The 22,638-nt window shown below is 45.2% G+C and overlaps 1 protein-coding gene across 1 annotated transcript in view; it reads left to right on the top strand.

The window, feature by feature from the left end:
• The window catches only part of LOC147416053 (uncharacterized), a 29,969-nt gene extending 7,647 nt beyond the window's left edge, over nt 1–22,322 (top strand). Inside the window, exons 2-11 of the mRNA XM_086461909.1 lie at nt 2,867–2,926; nt 4,076–4,166; nt 5,607–5,675; nt 7,552–7,767; nt 9,137–9,211; nt 10,776–10,874; nt 18,969–19,075; nt 20,077–20,187; nt 21,677–21,806; nt 22,267–22,322. Coding sequence (XP_086318035.1) covers nt 2,867–2,926; nt 4,076–4,166; nt 5,607–5,675; nt 7,552–7,767; nt 9,137–9,211; nt 10,776–10,874; nt 18,969–19,075; nt 20,077–20,187; nt 21,677–21,806; nt 22,267–22,322 — 1,014 coding nt within the window. The remainder of the gene's footprint in view (nt 1–2,866; nt 2,927–4,075; nt 4,167–5,606; nt 5,676–7,551; nt 7,768–9,136; nt 9,212–10,775; nt 10,875–18,968; nt 19,076–20,076; nt 20,188–21,676; nt 21,807–22,266) is intronic.
• Nucleotides 22,323–22,638: the final 316 nt, after the last annotated feature.

Here is a 22,638-nt window from a genome sequence, read left to right as displayed (position 1 = left end):
GGTAGCAGTCTTACTGAAAGTACCTTAATTTGGGAGGTCCATTTGCAAAGCCTTTAGAAAATGGTGAAGATTTTGTTAAGAGAACTGGGAAATCACCAGGGTTTGTTGAGATTGGAAAGGAATATTCCACCTACACGTTGTGGGGCTTCCCCCAGTCATCCCTTCTTGTATTCATGTTATAAAATTCAGTTTTCCTAAAGTCCTGTGTCTTATAGTGGAAAGTCACCCCCCACCCCCAACATTTTATATTGCATAGGATTTGTTGTTCACTAAGATATGATCTATTTGTATTTTCACACATTTAATTGGGCAGAAGCATATACTGAGAAAGGAAGAACAGTGTAAGCTCAAGATCTTCCATATCTCAGTGGTTCAAATTTTCACCAAAATTCCCCTGGTTTTGTGTTTTCTGTCTCCCACCCTGTGTGAGAGGCTGCTTCCCTCCCTGCTGCTTGCAGAGTGGATTTTTTTCCTTGAGCGGAGCAGGATATGGAAAATGGTCTAGTTTGTGGTGGGTTTATAGAGTGCTTCTAGTAAATGAACCTGAGAGACTCAGAAGAGAGATCACTGGCTGTGGGAAAAACCAAAGAAGGCCTTGCTAACTATCACAAAATATTGCTAGGTTCTAACAGAGGAGTAATTATTTTGCTAGTGAATGTCCAGAAGAATATAATTGTAAACAATTAATATATATTGTTTACAATTGACAGCTAAGGGAGACTAAAGCGATATGGACTGCTTGGTTTAAGTTTATAATTTGAAGCTGCTGGAATTACTGATGTAAGCAGGCAGGGATTTTGGCTCCCGTTAGCGTGATATTTTACCGAAAGTCCAGAATCAGTGTTGTCTGTGTGTTCAGAGTGGTATGTTGCAAAATCCATAATTTTGGGGCTTCCCCTCCTAATAATGGCAGTGTGTCAGTTGAACACCAGCCTGCTAGGTCCATGCTACACCCTTGTCCACCACGAGCTTGTTACTGCTCTGGGTTTCCAAGCAAGCACTTCCAGGGATGAAGCATTTGCCAGCATTCAGGTGCCTGTCATGCTGTCTTTAACATGCACTTCAAATCAGACCTTTCTGAGACTTGTGAAAAATAGCTCTAAAATCTCCAAAATGCCGAAGAACTAAGCATTAACAGGCTGAAGGACTGCAGCCCCGCTGGGTTTGCTGGGGACAGGCATGGGCAATCACCCACAGGGTTTTATTTGCTGATAACTAATCATTGCAAACATCAGTACAAATTATTTTTTCGGTGTCTAAGAAATAACTCTGGTTCATCTCTCGGAAGAAGCTCCTTCAGGTCCTGACGATGTTTCGGAGTGCCTTTGGGATAACACACAAAAAGTTGTTGCTCTGTGGAAGAGCTTCCTTATGTCCCGGCGTGCCCAAGATCTGTAATCTTGCCCGTCACAAGGTGGCTCCTGAGTCTTTGCCTTTCACATCTGGGGTGGTGTCCCCATCGCCTGAAGGGGTGTGGCCACACAACGAGCCTTTTTTTTATAAAGAAATCCCCCGGTTTTAGCTTTCCTCGTTTACCGTACAGTGTTTTGTGGAGCGTGCTGATTTCTATCTCTCTTTTTCATTAATTGCATGTGTTATTCTTCACCCTGCTAAGGGCATCCGTGACAGCGCAGAGCAGGGGCCCCTCCTCTGCAGCTGAATCAGAGAAGGTTTCGTCTTCCAGCGAGAGTGTGGTTAAACTCTGCCACAGCGCCTCGGGGACAGAGGTGACCTGTGAGGGTGGGGAGGAGGAATAGATGGTGGAAAGCATCAGAGGTCTTCCCTTCCCCAAGAGGACTGCGGGCACCTGAAGCCCCTTCACCACCAGCTTGTGAGAGGGTGCCCGCTGTCCCCTGGTGCCAAAGGGACAGCTCTGGGCTGCAGCCAGGGGTTTTGCTCCCTGCAGGGTCGCCGTCACCTGCCAGGCATGGGGGGGGCTCCCTGTTGCCCCTTGCCCCAGGCGGAGGCAGAGGATGGATCAGGGCCTACGGTGACAGCCTGGGTCAGGCTCCCTGATATGAGCTTTGGGTTCAGCTCGGCAGCCCAGCAGGCGTGATGGGACTGAAGGGAACCTGGGCAGCGTTGAACTGGGGTTGCAGTGCATAGGGAGGGCAAGCTGGGCAAGGGAGAGGAGTGCCAGACATCCAGCAACATGCTCCTGTGTGTGTCAGGGGGAAAGAGAGGCATCACCCAGAGGGGGGTCTGCCGTTCTCTTGGATGCTGCTGCCTCTGTGTAGCATGCAATGGTGCTTGATGGCACAGCCCTTGCCGTCTCCACTGCAGATTTACACCCTCCCACCCCTGTAGATGGAGGTTGGCCATTGCCAGTGAATTCTGAGACAGACGGTGTAATCAAACTGTAATTTGAAAAGTCTTTAAATTTTCATGGTTTACATTACAGGAGCGAGGTAGGATGAAAGCTATTGTTTTATTTGGTCAGGTGATACACTTGAGGGGGAACATAAGGTCCACCCCAACCACTAAACAAGTATTAAAATAAGCCTTCTCCTGTCTATGCTGCTTTTTTAAGACAGGCTTACCCTATTTGAAAAACAACTTTGATCCTAGACAAATCTTAGGATAAACCACAAATATGTCTGCTTTGGAATAAATCTATGTGGGGTTTCTGGATTTACATTCATAAAGGCTTAGCTAACACTAATTAATTTGGAATAAATTAACTCAGATTGGAACAAGGCCACAAATTCTAGCCCAGATTTGTACTGGAGTTTATTTAGCTGTGTCTTTCAACCTATCATAGTATTATAGGAATATATTAAAGTAATTGTATGTGTATATATATTTACACATATGCACACATGCACATACAAATTCCATAATGCATTTTTTACTGTCCATCTTCTAGGTTCCAGTGAATGGCCAGCTTATAACATCAGCCAACACCAGAGAGAAAAAGCTCCTCAAGGTACCACTAAGGGTTTTAGAGTTTATATATTATCTTTCAGGAGACACTTGTTTTAAGAATGTTCCTTATTTGATAGTCCATTTTAAAGATAATTTGTTGTTCCTGTTGTTGGAGCACTCAAAAGATGACTTAGGAAGATAAGAATGAGTAACTCTGGCACAGTCATGCTGTAGTGCTTGGCACTGCCACCACAAGTGGGACGGCCTCGTGGTCCAAGCGCAGAAGTGGGAGCTGGGATCTCCTGTATTTCAGTTCCAGCTCTGACACAGGACATTTCCTTGGGTCTGGGCAAGGGTTTTCTCCTGGGCATTGAGCACTTTTACTGGTGTGGAGGAAAGTGTCCATGCTTTACAGCCACTTCCAAGTGAGAAGCAGTCCTCCAGCCTGGGCAGGCAAGCGTGTTCGTTTGCCTTGGAAAAGTCAAGAACCACTGTGTTAAAACTAGAACATTCAAAATTGACGGCTTAAGGTTAGCTCTACTGTTTCATCAAGCCATATGAAAATGGCCTCAGCCACTGCCGTGCCCTTTCAGATTAATGTAAACTAGAGATACCATCATTAAAAATAGGCTATTCCATGGAGGTTTTTTTGGTTAAGCATAGGCAGGGTCCTAACTCCTGATTTCAGCATTGCTGATTGTAGGGGTAAGGGTACCTTTATTAACCATTTGCGCCAGACCCTCCCCTGACTTCTTGGGTCATGGAGAGCATGGACGGAGGTAGAACGTGGCCCCACCGGTGTGAATGAACGCCCGTGGAAATCAGTTGCATGGCAGAGGGTCTCCACATCACAGAACAAGATGGGTAAATAATCTTAGGTTTTCCTCCCTTATAGGAAGAAAATTAGGGCTTGGGAGTGATGAATGCAAATCTTACTATAGACCAGGTACTTGGATTATAACGTGATCTTTCTACCCTAGCAAATAAGTCAAACTTTGTACGCTATAGCATTCACTGGTTTGGAGTTTGCAATAAAATCTGCTCAGGAAGACTTTTGCATCCACTTAAAGACTCCAGTGACCTACTGCTGTCTGAGTACCACCATATAGTCTCCATTTCAAAACTATTGTCCTGACTCTTTTTTTCTTCATGATGAAATATAACAAATACCTGTTTTATCTTTCTGCCATGTATCTCCTGTATACTGTAGCCTAAGAAGAAGAGGAAAGCCCAGTGCTCAGATAAGGAGGTGCCAAAAGATCTGCTTTCTGTGGAAAAAGACAAACTGCAAGAAGAGGAAGGTAACAAAAGATCTGGTTCTTCTTTTATCTGATTTATTTTACCAAATGATGACACAGGATGAAAAATTTCAAAAGGGAGGTCTTCTCTACTGTTCTAGTGTTCTGTGCTTTTGGAGCAAATTGGGATTTGAGCGCTATTTCTATCATCTGGTCCTTACTACGCGTAACTACGCGGACAGGGACCATGTGCTTTCCTACCACACTTCTCAGGTCCTTACTGTACTCACAGGGATGGCAAAGCTGCAGATGAGGAAGCATCTCTGAAGTGGCCAGAGGTCCACTGGGTAGCTGGGTCCTGTCTTCATGCTCTTACTCTAATCCTGTGGCCTCTGCCGTGCTGATACACAGCTGAAGCTGTGGTCTTCCCAGGAAGGCTTTTGCTGTGCCCATGACTGAGGCTGGTAAAGGCGCTGTGGTAATATACAGCCAATTTCTAGTACGCCCGTGAACACAGCCAAGATCTTTGGTTGCAAGCAAATCTGCAGAGAAGTCTGGCAGAGGTTAGCAAGGCTCAGGCAGCTAGAATTTCATTGGAAAATACATTGCATCCCATGAGCCCCTCTCCTCCTCCCCCCACCAAGGGTCATACTGAAAACAACAAATTCTAAGCTTTTCTGGGCTTAAAAGATTATAATGTGATTAGTGTGGTGGTGAGAGCAAGAGAAGCCCTCGCTGCTGTTGGACCAGAGTCCTCGCTGTGGGCCCTTGTGTCAGGAGCAGAGCGCCTGTGAGGCTGCTGGAGGAGAAGGGAAAACAGCAGAGGCTTTCCTCAAACAGACCTTTAGTTTTTGTGAACTGTTTCATGCATTATTCAGGGATGCTTCAGAGAAAGAAAATGTTTGTCTCGGGGAAATCCAGGGTCTGTGTTTTTCACTTTATTAACCATTTGCGCCAGACCCTCCCCTGACTTCTTGGGTCATGGAGAGCATGGACGGACGCAGAACGTAGCCCCACTGGTGTGAATGAACGCCCATGGAAATCAGTTGCATGGCAGAGGGTCTCCACATCACAGAACAAATCCTAGGGTATGTTCAGGGCTAGAGAAAGCCGGTAAATTTAAGCCTTGTTTGACGGTTAAGATTTTCATGAATGTCAGATGTACGAGGCAGTTGATACTGTGCTGTGGCATCTGCCCCGAGGGAAGGGGGTGTCACATCAGGCTGACATAAAGGACAGAAGACATGTGCAGTTACATGAGTCAGGACACACGACAGACAGGTTTGTGATGGAGATTTCTTATGTAACGCGTTTCTGCAGAGACAGCAAAGGCTACAGGCCGGGGAGACGCTGCACGAGACCTGGGCAGCGAGTGCTGCCCCGTGTCACTTCTACAGCCAGCATCAGAAACTATCAGATAGCTGTTTACCTTGGTGCTAAGCAATAAAGGCAGTAAAGGAAGTTTCTTGTTAGCTTAAAAATGGACTTTGCTCTGTGTTGTAGGAGTTTGGCAGACCAAGATCAGCAGCCGAGAAAAGAGACATTTAAGAAAGGAAAGGCTGAAGCAAAAAGGTAAATGTACGGGCTGTTTACACACCTGATCTGGCCGGGCTTGTGACTTCTTCTCACTTCCCAGCATCTTTCTGTTTGCTCTACTTGTCATCCGGCAGCAAAGTCTTTGCACTTACTTAGGCTATTTACTTAGGAAAAGACAGCTTTGGGAGCCCTTACTTGGGAGCTTGCCTTTTACTCCAGGCTTTCATCAAAACACATAGTATTACCCACGGGACTTTGAAAGCAAATGTCTTGTTAGATCGGAGATCTGCTAAAGGCTTGGTGTAATGTGGATTAGTTACTTTTGCATGACTTGAAAGAAGTTTTCTGATAATGGATGTATAAAAACCTGTGTAATTTGCTCAGTTCCAAACAGGTTCTTTAATCCAGGCCTGCTCAGAGTAAACAACTATAACAGGGGGATGTACTTTTATCCAAATGAGATAAAATGAAATGAAGCTTTGTGCTCACTCCACATTTTTCCTCTGAGGATTTCAAAGTGTCTGCCATGCACTTATGCCTATGTACCTTTCTACCAATTACCTTATTGTAACCGCTATATGAAAGCAGGTCATTAATTAAAGCATTTGGATTTTTTTTTATTATCTATAATAAAATTATCAATATAATAGCGAAACCTTTAAGTTTAACATTAGAGTAATTTAGAAGCTAAGATAGAAGTTTGGAATTGGGAGACAGCTGGATAAATGTGGGTATTCTGCACTGTCTGCACTGTCTTCAATAAGACTATTTTAAAGTGCTTTCAGATGCTTTACTAAAATTGAAGGGCAAGTGAACAGCAAATTTTAATCTAAAAATATACAGACATTTTGGGACCACTTACTCTCATTTGGATTATACAGAGTTAAATATCAAGAGTTTGGATTTTTAACTTTTGGATTATCAAGAGTTAAAATATTTGCATGACAGTCTCCAAGGGGTTAAGGTGCTGAGGTCTCTACTTGCTTTCCAGCAAAGTAGATGGGTCCACATTCGGCTTTCTTCATGTAAGTCGACCTGTTGGCATCGGCGGTGCCAGCGACATGTGCAGGAAGTTAACCACGCATGGTTTAACATGAAGCCCATGCAGGCGTTAAGTGCTCTGCTGACCCAAGGCAAGGAAGCTCAGCAGATTAAGCTGCAGCTGAAGCACCAGAAGTCCTTAGTGCAATCCTGGAGGCTGTGTTGTGCAGGAGGCTCAACCAGGTGATCGTGGTGGTCCTGTTTGCCATGGACATTTACAGAGTAGTGAAATGTGCTCTTCCAGGAAGAAGCCCTAACCCTGCCAAGTGCTGATTGATGTTGCCAACAGGCAGGAAGCAGCAGCAGCAGCATGAAGGTGTATGAAGGTGGGGCTGATGCCAGCAGTGGTCCCCTCCCCAACAGAGTCACAGCAAAATGGAGTGTACTTTGGAACAAAAGATGTTGGAAATTATTGTTATTATTTATAATATCCATATGCCTGGCACCGATTTCTTTAGCAGACTTAAACTGCCAACATCCAAGAGGTTTGCTTTCTTTTTCCTTGGAGGTCCTGCTGTCCTTTTTCTCTCCCATGACTGCTCTGGGTTCCCAGCTTGGGCTCTGAAGACCTTGAGCCACCCTTGCAGTCAGGGAGGGATGCCCAGGGCCTCTGCAGTGCGGCGTCATATCCCATGGGACTCATTGCTGGACTGTGTGGTGCCTTCCTTCTCACATGGCCTTCACATTTGCTGCTTCAATCTCCTATCCCAGGGGCTCTGCTTTACTTTCATTGTATCTGTACATAATTTAGAATATAGGCATTACATCTGATGGGTTTAGATCAGGCTTTGCTCTGTTGCTTTCCCTCTACAAGCTCTTCATTGTAATTAAAAATAATGATGACCCTATGACAATGTTTGTTCCCGAGAAGACCCCAGCAGAGCATCTCTGGGTAGCTCAACAGTTGAGCCAGCCTTTGACTGGGATGAGAAGGGAGTGGTATGGCTACTTACAGAGGACACCAGTGGCAGTGGAAAAGGTGCTCTCGTTGCCAAGGCAGAGTGTGGGACCGTGCTGAAGGCCTCAGGAGCCATACGGGAAGAATCAGCGCCCTCCCAGTCAGAAGAAGATGTTTTCTCCAACGTAGGTGAGTGTCAACATTCAAGAGTTGCCGAGGGAAAGCGTCATGAATTACTGTGTCCAGGAGAGTACAGTCCCACCGACGTTCATCCTGCATACACGCAGTGTTGTCCACCCCCTTTGAACACTGCTAGCAGGCCTTTATTTTCCAGCAGTGTGAAAAGAGGGGTCTTTATGGCAGGAATTTCCTCTGTGTTGCAGACTACCTGTTAGGTGTAAGTTGTTTTCTGCCCACAGTTATTCAGTGTTTGGTTCCTCTGCAACCAAAGCCTTTCCTTCTGAGGATGTTCACACACGGTCAGGGTATATCTTTGCTTTTCAAAGCAGTATGAGGCAGGGTATTCCTAAATCAGTTTGGGTATTTGACAGTTGGAAGTAGTCTGTTTGTATCAGTGCTGTGCTGTACCTGCACAGTTTGTCCAGCTCCCCAGCTGATTCATCCCTTGTTGGTGTCCAAACAAGGTCATTTAAGGCTACTTTGGGTCTCAGTTGTGCTGTTGGGACATTCAAGCTGGAGGTGGGAAACTGCATCTCTAAAACCTCAGAGACCTTTGAAGCAGTGAAGGGATGGACTGCCAGGCCATTAGGGTAGGGATTAGGAGACGCTGATATCAGCTCTCTCACTGGTATTTGATGACTTTTCATTTCCATCATGGTTTAATTTTTACGGCAAAGTTGTGTCTCATGTTGTATTTCTACTGTGGGTGATACTGTAGATTCTAGAGGAATACCAATAATTAAAAACTGGGTGGTAATTAGACCTTTATATCTCTCTTTATATCTCTTTTCCTGACTTCTTGGTGGGGCAGGAGAGTTATGACTTAACTAAAGTTAAAGTGGTTAATACTGCTTTTTGATTTTTTTTTTTTTTCAGTAGTAGTAATCCAGCACTCTGGTGATTCAGAAAATGGTCTTAGGTTGTCCTTACATGAGTTGCTTTCTCTGCTAGAGTCCTTTTTTTTGCAAAGTATAGGGTTAATTGGAGGTGTGTGTTAGTACTGTTTTTTAATTTAATGCTTTCAAAAGGCCAAATTCCAAACTGATACATGATGACAACTTCTGCCAGCTGCGCAGGGGACAACAGTTCAGATGAGTGAGGAATTTGATTAAGTCCAGAGAAGAGCCATGCTGGTGTGACGTGCACTTTGGAGGGCTGAGAAGGTGTACATGGTGACTGGGCTAGACTCTCTCTGTCCATAGAAGATAATTTCTCCTTGCTTGATTCTTCTCCAGCAACAAGAGTGACTGCAGGCTTGGGATGGAGAGAACATGGAAGGGCTGTGATGAGATTGGGAGTGTCAGACAGAAACTGCAGTCACCAGCTGTGAATGTGACATCACATTTTAGGTTACTGTTTGTTTGCTTTTTAAATGCAGGAACATGGGATATTGCAGAAGTAAAATCCTGTCCTGTGACCTTTGGGACTTTATCAGAGCTGTCCAGGGAGTTAGGTGAGTGATCTCTCTTTGGACTTCTATCTGAATTCTCCTGTCGCATTCTTAGATGCTTGGCTTAAAAGTACTCTCATTGCTCACATATGGGTCTTTTCCCTTGGAGCCACATTTCATTAGTCACTCTCCCTTGTAGAGCTTGCTTACATCTGCAATCCAGTGCACCAGCATTTCAGGGAGTGACATCAGAATGTTTTATTGAGCACTTTCCAAACTTCTGTCTCATCTTGGAATAAATAAAAAAAATATTACCTCCCCAGCAAATTCTTTCTCTGTTAGGTTTACTCGCACAGAAGGGTTTTGTAGTGTTCTGATGACCTACAAATTCAGAGAATTTCAGATTGAGAGAGGGAGCAAACGCCCAGGTTAGAGAGGCCCTGTTAGAGGCTGCCTAGCCAGCAGCTTCCTCTCCAGCACAGCAAGGGATCTTCAGCTTCAGCATCTCCATGCATAGACTTGAGAGGGATGGATTAATCTTGAGCCTCTCTGCAACTGTCAGTCCTCACTGCCTGGCTCTAAGCACTCCCTTTTCATACACTGCCTACCAGCAACTCAAGTTGGTCTGCAGGACTAACTGGCTGATGAATGCAACGTCTGGTCCTGAATCTTTTCGAGATGCTACAGGCAAGCATAGATACATATAGACATCTGTGCACTAACCAGTGTGTGCAGTGTAAGCCAGAACACTGAAATTAGCTTCTGAAGCCAGACATTTTAATCAATATAATACATGCCATTTTAATAATCTATTTTCCAACACTGCATCAGTGGATTGAAGCAGTTCCTAATGTACAAGCACTCAACAGGGAGAAATATTTGTTAACATGTGCATTTATGGAGCAGAAAATCAAGTCCATACAGAACAAAACTGCATAAACAAGGGAGTTCTTTAGGTGAAAGGAAGAAAGGAAAAATCAGAGATGTGAAAAAAAAATCTGGTGTGTGAAAGAAATGAAGAAAACAGTAGTCTGTTATGTATGGGCCTTAGAAAGGGGCTAAAAGGAGTCATTCAGGGAGCCCTGGGAATCCTACTGGTTGGTTTAGTCATTGAAAATAATCATCAAAAAAACCTTAACTCTTCTTTTTCCTCCAGCAGCTGTCTCTCATTTGTGCTTTTTCTTGGAGTAATTAATTTGGTAATTACGGATTTCTGTTGCAACGAGCAGAAGCCTTCTCCCTGAAGGTGGTGGGAGTTGGAGCTGGATATACGGGATGTGGCTTTTGTTCTGCAGAAACTATAGCTCCCTTCTTATGTTCCCAACAGAGATGTGTCAGAAGTTTACATCTCTGAATATTGTTAGTGTAGCCACTCCTGAGTGGGTTGTTTTTAATAACTTATGCGTGTAGTGTCCTCGTCCAGCCTTCGTTAATAAATCCACTGTGATGAGCAGCATAGATTAATGTGTGGCTTAAATTATGTAACATCCAGGCATCGTGACATAGCGAGCAGATAAAGGCATGATTAATTGGTTTTAATAATGTGAATATACCTATGTGATTATCTTCTAGATTTGGGTTTTTTTGTTTGTTTTAATTTTTTAAAAAGACACTTTCCTGTATGCAGATAACGTGAAGAGTAAATCATCTGAGGACAGTCCTTCCAGATGCTGTTGGCACGCCAGCTCGACTTTCCTCCCCGCAGACGATGCATGGCAGGGGCAGGGTACATGTCTTTGCTCTTTTTCTATGGAAAGACAAGCGTACTAATGCTGTTAACCTTTTCAGTCTGTTTCCTAAGCCTCAAAAATCAGGGTCCACTTCCACTTGTGCAGCTTGTTCACACAAGGCTGGTGGAGGTAAGGGTGAAATTGAGTTTGGGTCTGGTTTTGGGCAGGTGCCCATTGCTCCTGTGAGCTCAGTCAGAGCAGAAGACGCCCTGTGTGGGACCCTTGAGAAGGGTGAGAATGTGCATTTTTCTTTATTTTTTATTTAGAAGGTGACAAAAAAGGAGTGCAGTAGGTACGGTCTTGTTCGGTGTGTACATGCTGCTGTGCAAAGTGTAATTAGAGCTTCTCGGCAGCAAGACCAGCTGTAGGGAGGCTGTCTGAAGGCTCCTGTAGCGCAGTGTCCTCTCTCCAGCAGTTGTACGTAGCAGTTGCTGGCAGATAAGCGCAGGAGCAGGGCAAGCACAAGGCAATCCCTCCCCAAACCCAGCAAAGAGTGGGTCAGGGACATCCTGAGCCAGAGGCAACAGTACGGGCTCTGCACGTCAAAAAAACCCCACGTGTTAGCAATCATCTCAGATCACTAAATTGGTGACACGAATTCATAGTTGGGTTTGGTTTTCATAACTGAAGCATTGTGTTTCCCTCCCTCCCCTCCATGGTTGGGTAGGGAAGGTGGAGCTGAGTGACCCCTTTCCAGGCAGCCCCCAGCCCGGGCTCGGTGGAGTGGCCAGGGAAGAGCCATGGAAAGGACAGGGCGCTGCTAGGGCATGGGGTACTTTTGCCAAAATTTAAAATTTCCTCTGTAATACCCAGAACCCAGATGCAGAATCCAACTCGAATGGACTGTGGCAATCAGGATTTCAGTCTTTTTATGACTGGTAATGTTTGGGTTTTTTTTTTTTACTTTTAAAATCTGCTTGAAAGGCCAGCGTGGGTCCTGAGTTGCTGGAATAATTTGGCATGAACAGTGTGGGTATTAGATGGCCTTTTGTCTTGACCTTTTGGTCAGGATCGAGTGAAGTATCTATTTATACCCCTGTTGTTGGGAGGCCATACCCTGCTCTTACAGGAATGATGGCTGACAAGCCAAGCAGACTCCTTCTTGCTCTAGCTGCTCTGATTGCCTTAACTACAGGAGAACTCAGAGTGGTTGAATGCATTGAGGAGAAAAAACTGCGGTCATTTTGCTTCTCTGCCCAGCGGTAACTGAGACTCTGCAGCAGACGCATCAGCTTGGCCATCAGAGGATTTTATAAATAGCATACTTTGCTTTAAAACAAAACAAAACAAAACAAAACAAAAAAAACCCAACCCCAAGCATTCCATTCCCTTCATGCTGTGTTTGTTTACCCCTACATTGCTGCTGGTGAGCCCCTGGCCCTTTGTAACTTCTGAGCCCAGGCTTGCCCGCGCGGGAAGGAGGGAGGCAACGTAGGTAGCTCTTCAGCAGTGTTTCCTTGCGTTGCATTTAGCACATGTCACACTTGGCACACTCTGGGCTTGATCTGCAGTTGCAAAGCCCGGCAGAGCTCTGCTTTTTCGGTACCATGTCTGTCTGAGAGCAGAACAGATAGGAGCAAATTCAGCAGCTTGCTCTTGCAAATGTCGGAGCAGAAGCATTTTGATTGAAAGCAGAAATGGAAGGATTTGTGCCTGCCTTACAGCTTGCTTCTTAGTAGTAGTAGTAGTTTTTTTTTCCTTTGAATCATCAGCCTTGATATTGATGCAGAGGGGAGTGTCACGAACATGTATTCCCTGAATTTAGATGAGGTAATGGTTGGCATTAAGGTCTGCGCTGCAGGCAAAATGAGCTCTTTGACAGTTAAACAAGGCCTGCTAGCTCTTGCAGGCCTGTGAACTAAAAAAAATGCCATTCATAACCTGAATATGAGCTGGGGTCATTTTATCAAATCCAGATCAGTACATTTAATGAGTCTCTTTGTTCTGTGCCGGGCTGGTATAGAAGAAGGAGCTGGATGTTAGACTCCTGCCTCTGCCCCAGCTCACGGAGCAGCCTTGGCTGGCTCCCTGCTCCGCATCGGCTTATCTTTTTATGAAGTACTAGTAATAATAACACCCTAACTCACAAAAGGTTTGAAGCTTAAGTGTTGTTGCAACTGAAAGGATATATACATAGAGGGACCTCCGAGAGGTTGTGGAGTCTCCTTCTCTCTCTCATCTCTGAGACATTCAAAACCCACCTGGACGTGTTCCTGTGTCACCTACTCTAGGTGGTCCTGCTCTAGCAGGGGGGTTGGACTAGATGATCTTTTGAGGTCCCTTCCAACCCCTAACACGATTCTGTGATTCTGTGATTCTGTGATTCTGTGATAGAGGGAGAAAGAGATTTAGTAGTTGGGGAACCGAGTGGTCACTGTGATATGGGAGTGTTTAAAAGACTGATAAATCAGGCTGGTTTCAAAACAACACACTGCTAGGTTCACATTCATTAATGATACACATGCTGATGGTTAATTCTTAGTCATTGTCACATCAGGAGTGCTGCGCCCAGTTCTGGGCTCCCCAGTACAAGATGGGCATGGATGGACATACTGGAGCGGGTCCAGCAGAGCCCATCCATGTCTATGAACACCTGATGAGGTGTTGCCTCTGGTCATACTTCAACAGGTATGAAGTATGAAGTACAGGAAATTCCACTTATAAGTAAGAAAAAGCATTTTCTTGTAAGGTGAGGGTGGTCAGGCAGCAGAACAGGTTGCCCAGAGAGGTTGTGGAGTCTCCACCCTTGGAGATACTCAAAACCCAGATGGCTACATACCTGAGCAACCTACTGTAGCTGAGCCTGCTGTTGAGCAGTGGGGTGGGACTAGATGATCTCCAAAGGCCCCTTCCAACCTCAGCAATTCCGTAATCCTCATTCTGTCATCAGTCATTGTCTCTGCATATTCAAACAGTTAGTTCTTAGCAATCCAAGCCTTTGTTAGCTAGAGGTATTCAGTGTCTTGGAGCTGAAGCCACATGGTTAGCACTGATGGCTGCAGTCCCTGCAGTCCCACCAGGAGGCTGAGGTGGCCAGGACTCTTCCATGAGGGAAGGGGGCCCCAAAGTGGGCAATTTCTTTCACCTTCATTTTTCCCTGCTCATCATTAGTGTTTGCATACTTTTCATCCCTGCCACAAAGAGAAAAGAAAGGAGCATGAATCTCTTCTGCTTCTGGCATAATTCACTTTATTTTCAAGCCCGAGAACTGCTCTGGTTTCACCAAGCACCTTTCTTACTCGTTCTGCAGGGTTGTTCTGGATCCTCCTGCTCTGCTTCCCGTGCTCTACCTCAACAGCTTTACTGCTTGCACGCGTTTCCCAATACCGCCTTTGTGCACCTACACCACACGTCTGCTGCTGCCCCTTTGGTGACATTTATGTACTTATACTTAGCTGTCTCACAAAATGCATACTAGTCTGTGGCTGGTTTTGCTGTTACAAAATGTGTCACCCACACAGTGCGGCCAGCTGGGCTGTTTTAGAGCACTTGTGTCTGGTTCCCTGGCAAGCAAATACTAATTTTATCCTGTGTGTCCGCATCCGAGCGCAGTGGACCTCTGCTTTGGCAACAGCGCAGAGCACTCTCAGAAGACCTATGTTCTGCTTCACAAATGCAGTGCATCTCATAACCATGAGGGCCGTCTTTTTACCTGTGACTTGGCATCTTCCCAATTAATCCTTCTTGATTGCCAAGGCAGATGTTCCCTGGAACCTTCAGAAACCTCCCGTGTCTCCTGACTCCCATCCTTCCTTCTGTCCTCAGGTTAAAATTAATTTTAATTCCTTTGTTTCATGGGAATAAGCAGCTTCTTTCAAGTCTTCAGCCTGGGATTTATTTGATATTTTTGCATCTACTGAATTATGCTAGAGGAAGGTGCCAAATGAGGGACTCCTACACCCAGCTGTTGGTAGCAACAATTTTGACCTGTAACACATAACATTTAGACTGGAAATTGTCTATCCATTTGCACCGAATGGATTCCATTTGGTCCACAAGTGAGGGCTTGGCAAGGATTTGGGTCAGGACTGTGCTCATTACACAACCAGCTGCCCTTTGCAAAGGGATGGGTTTTCTACAGCAGCCACAGAAGGACTTGGCACCATAGAGAATATTAAATCCACTGAGGATTTTGCCCTGCCAGATGAAGGGTTGCTCTCCCTAAGGTTTCTGCTGACCATATTAGGGGAGAGCATGCCAAAGAGGGACACTGATAGCATAGGATCCAAACCTACAACTCTGGACTAGAAATTTTTTAATCCCCTTCTCGGTGACACAGACTAAGTTTTCCTGCAGTACTTCCCAGTTTCATTTTCCAGGCCAGATAATTGGGTTCAGCCTGTAGAGTACTCTACTCTACCCTATCTATCAGCTGGCATAGAGAACCTGCTGACTGTCCCCTCTGACCAGACCCTGCTGCTGTGGGGCCCTGTTTGCCTGTGGGGCCTGCCATTGCCCAGGCAGCTGGAGACGAAGGGCATTGGGGTGGTTGGCGCTGGGATGGACTTTCTGCCTGCAGAGGTGCTGGCCACCTCCCTGATTTCTGAAGACACCTTCAACATAGTGCCCTTCAGGATCTCAAAGTATCTTCATTACATGGGGTATGTGGAAATCACCTTGGCCCTGAAATGAATGCTGCGAATGGGATGTGTTTGCTTAGCTGGGAACAGAAAAGTACAGCTTTGTCTGTGTGGAGCTGCTGGGGGACTGAGGTGGGTTGCAAGCAAGAACCTAGTCGGAAAATGGCACTTAACAACACTGCTTTTGTAACAAATGAATAGCAGGAATTATCTGGTTTTAAGAGGGTAGATTTAGACTAAATAGAAGGAAGAAATTTTTTACACTGAGGGTGGTGAAACACTGGAACAGGCTGCCCAGAGAAGTGGTAGAAGCCCCATCCCTGGAAATATTCAAGGTGAGGTTGGACGGGGCTCTGAGCAACCTGATGCAGTTGAAGATGTCCCTGCTCACTGCAGGGGGGTTGGACTAGATGTCCTTTAAAGGTCTCTTCCAACCCAAACTATACTGTGATTCTATGATCAAGATGTTGGTCTGTAGATGCACTGGGAGAGATCACCTCCATTAGTGCTAAACGCACCAGGGGAGCAGGAGTACTTGCTGCTGCACGGCATGTTCCTCTTTGTGTTTGTTGTTTTCTCCTACTGAAGGAGTTACTGAGCAGTTTTAAGCCTGGGAGGGAATTTGACCCATGGAGAGCTAGTTGCTGATTTAAAAATATTAGAGAATATTCAAAGTTTAAAGTCATTCCAGGAGATGTCACTGTAGAAGGGAAATATGCTACACAACGGGAGAGGTTTTAAACCAGAGCTCTAGGATAAGTACATTTAATCCGATTTCCCCCTCAAATCCAGCAAATTGTAAAGAATCTTATACTGCACATAATTTTACTCTGAGTTGATTTTAAACACCCCTGGGACATAATGCTTTGGGAAGAGTATTTCTGAGATGAGGAAGTGTCATCGCTGCCTGGCCAAGCTTCATGTTTACCTGCATGATGAGGGCAAAGCACGAATGTAAGCCCATTGCAGGAAGTTAGCCTTCAAAACTATTTTCATGCTTGAAAATAAGTACATAAATGTACTTTTTGAGAGACCAGAAGTTAAATAAGTGAAAACAACAGCTGTGGCTTCCAGTGTGTCTTCCTTAAGCCACAGTCCGTTTTGCTTGCACACCCATGACAGCATCCATCAGCAGAGCTGCTGCCATGCAGCTCAGGAGGGACTGTCATTCCTGAAGTCTCGGTGCTGTTTCACCAGCCACTGCATCATGCTGTGTACCTTCCTGGTAGCCAGCATTTGCCTCCTCTCTAGCAGTAGCAGCATGATTTTGCCTTTATTTTTTGCTGCCATGGCACACTTGTGGTATATTAGTGCAGATGCCGAGTGTGCGCTGCATGGGCTGAGGAGCTGGGACTTGCTGTGTCCTCACCCTGATGTACCTTGTGGCATAGTTATGGGGTGGGGAGTGCAGGTTGGTAGTGCCTTCCACCACGACAGCTAAATCCTCCAGAATTTGTGAGCCAGACCCTCAGGTAACCTAACTGGGAAGAAGCAGCAGAAGCTTTTTGGTGGTGGTATCCCATGCTACAGCTTACACAAACTGTTCTTCAGCCATCTAACTCATTCATGTAGATTGTGTATCTCTCAAATCTAGATTCATTCAATTGCCTAAAACACTTAGACTGGAATTTTGCATTCAGAAATACTTGATCCTGTCCCTTTTGAAGAAGGAAAGAAATGCTGTCTATGTACAGGGCATGGATTTTAAACTGAGAAACTTGAGCAATGTTTACAATGAAGTTTATAACATTTGGCAGCAAACTGGACAGAGCAACTTTTTGGAAACAGTTTTCTTTTATCATCCCCAGCATGCTTTTGGTTTTGGCCCTGCTTCAACTAGAAGTTTTTCCATCGAGCTTGGGATTTTTTTTTGTATTTGTTCTTATTTTAAGAGGCGTGATCATCTAAGAATTATTATTATATGTTGTGTTTTCAAAGTCTTTCTCCCTGTTAGGCTAAGACTTAAGATTGTTACATTCAAACCATTAAAAAACAATCAAGAAGTCCTTTCAACATCTTATGCTGATTTATCTGTTTTTTTGCACCTCATTCAGTTTGGGGAAACGAATTAGACTGGTCTGTTTTGCCTTCTTGCCTGAGGACCATTCACCAGTGCTTTGTGGAGAGGCAGCTGAGGGCTTGCAGCCACATTTTCAAAGGTACCAGATGCTGGCAGATACAGAAACCTAAAGGAATTTTTTTTTATATATTTTTTTTTTTTTTTTTTTTTTTTTTCGCCTAGCCCCCATAAAATGATCAGACTTGATGCAGGGTAGATGTTACCTATTTCATGCATATTTAGAGTTGCATGTTAGGGAGCTTTGGAAATCTATTCCATGATGGTGCCTTTCTGGCATACATTCAAGAAAAGAAAATGGAAAAGGAAGTCCAGAATGCACTTGGTTCTTTTTTTTTAATAGGAAAGAAAACACCAATGAGAGCATTAACAAATGCACAAATCCTTTGTTAGTATTACTCTTCCATACAAATAATTGCCCTGAGGATGGTGTGTTGCACTGAGTGGAAGAGCCTGCTGTGTCTGCCAATGTTTCTGGATATGCCTGAATCCTTCTCCATGAAATTAAAAGAAAATGTTTGACAAACCATGCTATTAGTTTTGTAAAGCTTGTTTTCTTGAAGCGCAGGCTGGAAGGGCTTTTGTTCCTGTATGTGTTTTTCTGCCCTTCTTTAATTTTCCTTCTGTCCTGAAGAGTGCATTCACTAATTGTGAATTAGCAGTCAATGTATACTTTTTTGAATAAGTTTAAGATGCACATGCATACATGCACACCCAGACATCCCATTGGCAAGCAGGAAGATGACAAATGTTCTTTGCAGAGTTTGAGTTACTAGTATGAGCCTGGGAAGTAGTGTGGATTTGAACACTTCTGACTGACAGCTCCCTTTCAGCAGGTCGAGGGAGGTTCTCCTCCCCCTCTACTCTGCCCTGGTGAGGCCACATCTGGAGTACTGTGTCCAGTTCTGGGGCACCCAGTTCAAGAGAGACAGGAAACTACTGGAGAGAGTCCAGCGGAGGGCTACGAAGATGATGAGGGACTGGAGCATCTCTCTTATGAGGAAAGGCTGAAAGACCTGGGGATCTTTAGACTGGAGAAGACTGAGAGGGGACCTTATCAACACTTATAAATGTCTAAAGGGCGGGTGTCAAGAGGATGGGGCCAGGCTCTTCTCAGTGGCACCCAGTGACAGGACAAGGGGCAATGGGCACAAGCTGGAACACAGGAAGTTCCGCCTGAACATGAGGAAAAACTTCTTTACTCTGAGGGTGACAGAGCACTGGAACAGGCTGCCCAGGGAGGTTGTGGAGTCTCCTTCCCTGGAGATATTCAAAACCCACCTGGATGCGGTCCTGTGCAACCTGCTGTAGGTGAACCTGCTTTAGCAGGGGTGTTGGATTAGATGATCTCCAGAGGTCCCTTCCAACCCCTGCCATTCTGTGATCCTGTGTGATTCTGTGAACATAACTCATTTGTATGCTTGTCCTAATAGATGATCCTTCAGCAATTGATGTAGACTCTGACTGGAAGGCTCCCACAGAAGAGTGGGGAAACTGGACAGGAGATGAGGAGCATCAGACAGGGGATGAGAAGGAGAAGGTGAGGCAGTGGTGTTGATGACCAAGGGAGACCTGCTCCACTGGGGTCAGTCTCAGCCAGACTGGGGTGCCCTGTCCAGCCCTAGAGCTGGGCTCCTCTGGTCGTGGGGGCTTTCTCACACTGGGAGGAGGTACTTGGCATGGTCATTCCCCTGACCTGTCTGAGATATCTGGAGCTCGGGGACACACTTGCAGGACATGTGAGATGGGTTGGGGGAGTTGGCTGGCTCTGGGAGCTCATCATCCAAGTGGCACTGCTGTCCTGAGCAGCAAACATCGGGTGTTTGCCACCTTGCATGAATGAACTCTTTCTGCTGCTGCTGACCTTCCTGAACACCTGGGGCTTAAAAGAGGTGTAAAGTCCACAGCTGACACCATCCCAGGCAGCTGGGACATATTTATTTAAGTGAGAGAGTTTGCTGATAGGACTTTATCAAGGAATGTAGTGATAAGACAAGGGGCAATGGTTTTAAACTCAAAGAGGGTAGATTTCGATTAGGTCTTAGGAGAAAATTCTTTACTGTGAGGGTGGTGAGACACTGGAAGAGGTTGCCCAGAGAAGCTGCGGCTGCCCACTCCCTGGAAGCATCCAAGGTCAGGCTGGATCAGGCTTTGAGCAACCTGATCTAGGGAAAGATGTCCTGGCCCATGGCCAGGGGGTTGGAACTAGATGATCTTTAAGGTGCCTTCCAACCCAAACCATTCTGTGATTCTGTGATTCGATGTGATACAGTCTTAGCTTGGGTGGAGAGGTAGAAGCAGAAGGCTTGCTGTTTAAATGCTTTCTAGAAGCCCAGGGAAATGTCCCTCTTTGGCAGCAGTGGGAAGAGCGTGCTGAGCTTTTTGCAAACAGCTGTCTTAAGCCGAGGTGTGTACCTTATCCAGAGAGACGCCCTGCTTGTACACTGTCAGCACGCACTCCTGGAGGTAATCCGTTTTCCTGAAAAAACCCACGAATCAGCCATCCCAGGCCTCCTCTTATAAAATCTCTGATGCTTTCAGGATTTGCCAAAAGGCAAAGCAGGCATTCATTTCTGCCTTTCTGGACTCGAAAGCAAAACGCAGCGGAAGAAGAAGAAAACTGAAGCGAAGGGTGGAGGTGGACTGAGGCATGTGAGTATTTTGTATTCCCAGAGTAGCGTCTGGTTTTCCAAGAGCAGAGGGGGGTGTCTTCTCCATTAGGATGATGTGACCTAAGGGGGGGCTTTTCTTCCTCTCCATCTTCTGGCTTCCTCTTATCTTCTCTTTTCTCCCTGCCCTCCCATAAAAGAAGCATAACCACAGTCACCAGTGGGTTTTTGCAACATGGTATTCCCTAACGTATTTACAAAACAGTTTGATTTTGCAATGCAGAGAGGAGCAGATGGCTTTAATCATGGAAGAAAAAGTGCTTTCTCAGGCAGATGCGCTCCAAGTTTAGTGTACAACTGGGCTGTGTTTTATCTATGGTGGAAGGTCACCTGGAGATACTAACAATAATACAAATGTGGTTCCCAAAAGCCAGTGAAGATAAAGCGAGACCAATGTTATACCAGTGAAAAGCTTGTTGAGAGAAAAATATCTCACAGTGCAACAGAGACAGGCTGTGGAAAACGTCAGCTCGTTTGGGATGGGAAGTACAAAGGAACAGAGTGTTGACTGGGGTTTGGGCCAGTCCTTGGCTGCGATGTCCTTGCTGCTCAGTGAAATAAGAAATGCAGGGGGACCCCCCAAAATGTCCTAAAGTTTTTTTCATTCACTTGTCACTGAATATGTTGCTCTGGACTCATATGGCTGTGTAGTGTTGTTTGTCTTCCCCTCACACCCACTGTGGTCTCTCCTGATCCTTGGGACAATTTTGCTCCCTGGGACAATTTTGCTCCCTGAACTCCTGATGCTCCTATTTTAAGGGAAAAGCTTTCAACTAACTCACCGATCACAATTCTTCAAATGGCATTAGGACAGCCCATGAGTCACCGGAGTGCCGCCAGGCCATTCTCTCTCTTGTACATCCAATTAGTTGCTTTAGCTTTGTATGTTCCTTAATGAATAATCCTAACAGTGCTGTTCAGACTCCTCAGGACAGCATTGCTTCTTCTGGCACATTTATGATGGGCCAGAAGGAGTTTGTGCTGCATGTCAGCCCCCGATGCTGGTGTCTGCTGCTGTGCAAATTCATCCTTTGGAGATGGCCATTAAAAAATGAAATTACTTATGAAGCCAGATATACAAAGTTGCTCATCACACTCCCTGTGCTACCTCCAGTGTTTCTGTGGACTGTGGTCACTTATCAGTCACTGGGCACACCTTAGTCTTCAGTGTCACTATACAATTACAGTACATTCACCTCAATATATCTTGCTGTTCTTCTATTCACGGGGAATAGTGAAGGGGGAAGATGGTAATGAAAGACAATTTCAATACTTTAATCCCTTCTAAAACAAATAAACAGGAGGTAGGTGGATGACATGCAAGAATATTCTAACCATTTAAAAACTAATACGTCCTGCAGTTTCTTTAAATACCCTAATTCCCTCCAATAATGACATTTTCTGTCATATTTTGTACTCGCATATGCTTCGTTTAACTCATATGCTTAGTGAAGCATATTGTTTCAATTAAGCCCCAGCAAGATTTGAAAACAAGAATGGAAGAAGGCCCAAGGGACTTGATATCTACAAAACATAGCAGTGATGCAGTCTGTGCTTCCTTCAAAAAATCCTTGGATGTTGCTAATAATTCACCCAATAATGGTAAGTGATTGTTTTTGCACATCTGATGAAATTTGGTTCCAGAATAATGCGTAATCTGAGAAGCATTCACAAATGCATTAAGTGAATATGCAAAACGCTTCTCCTTTAGCTTTATGTGTTAATTCTTAGGGAGGCTCTGTTATATTTTTTTTCTGTGGCAAATACCTGTTCCTGCTTCTGCCAGAGTTAATGAGCAAAACTGCTATTGCATTTCGTGGGAGTAATTTTTGCACAGAGCTTTTAAATGTGAAATGGAAGCAAATGTACGTGTGAGTCAGAGCCCACTAAAGACATTCAGAGCCTCCCCCATGACTTTGGATTACCCTTGTAAGCAGGTGGCCCTTGTAAAACACATCTAAGAACCTCCAAATACCCTTCTTCAGGCGAAAAGCCAACAGTTCCCAGGGACGTGATTGCACGTGGAAGGTCTGTGCACTGGCCCCTGTTGTTTGTATGGCAGATGTACCTGGGAAAAAGGAGAGGAGGAAGAGGAAGAAAATGAAGAAAGAGACTTGAGGGAGCTGTGCAGCTGCTGGAGTGACAACCCAACCGGGCAGGCATGCCGGTGAGCTGCAAGGATCCTGCTTTCTGCGATGCCGTGCTAAGCCCAACGTAAAAAGAGGCTCTAGGAGACCTCCCAGCAACAGGAAGAGGAGGAGAGGAGCAGTGAGCCAGAGAGCATGAGTGTGTGAGAGAACGGAGAGAATGAGCACGCTGTGCACAGGAGGTGGCGTTGAGAGCGTGTGGCTGTTCATTACAAACTGCTGCCCTTGATTAAAAGCTGTTGAATGGGTTTTGACTGGTTGCATTAAGTTGTTTCAGTTTTTCACTG

The sequence above is a fragment of the Leptosomus discolor genome, chromosome 2 (assembly GCF_034619465.1).
Source record: "Leptosomus discolor isolate bLepDis1 chromosome 2, bLepDis1.hap2, whole genome shotgun sequence".
Classification (NCBI taxonomy): Eukaryota; Metazoa; Chordata; class Aves; order Leptosomiformes; family Leptosomidae; genus Leptosomus; species Leptosomus discolor.
The sequence above is the reverse complement of the archived record's forward strand: the minus strand, read 5'-3'. Positions and strand labels throughout refer to the sequence as shown.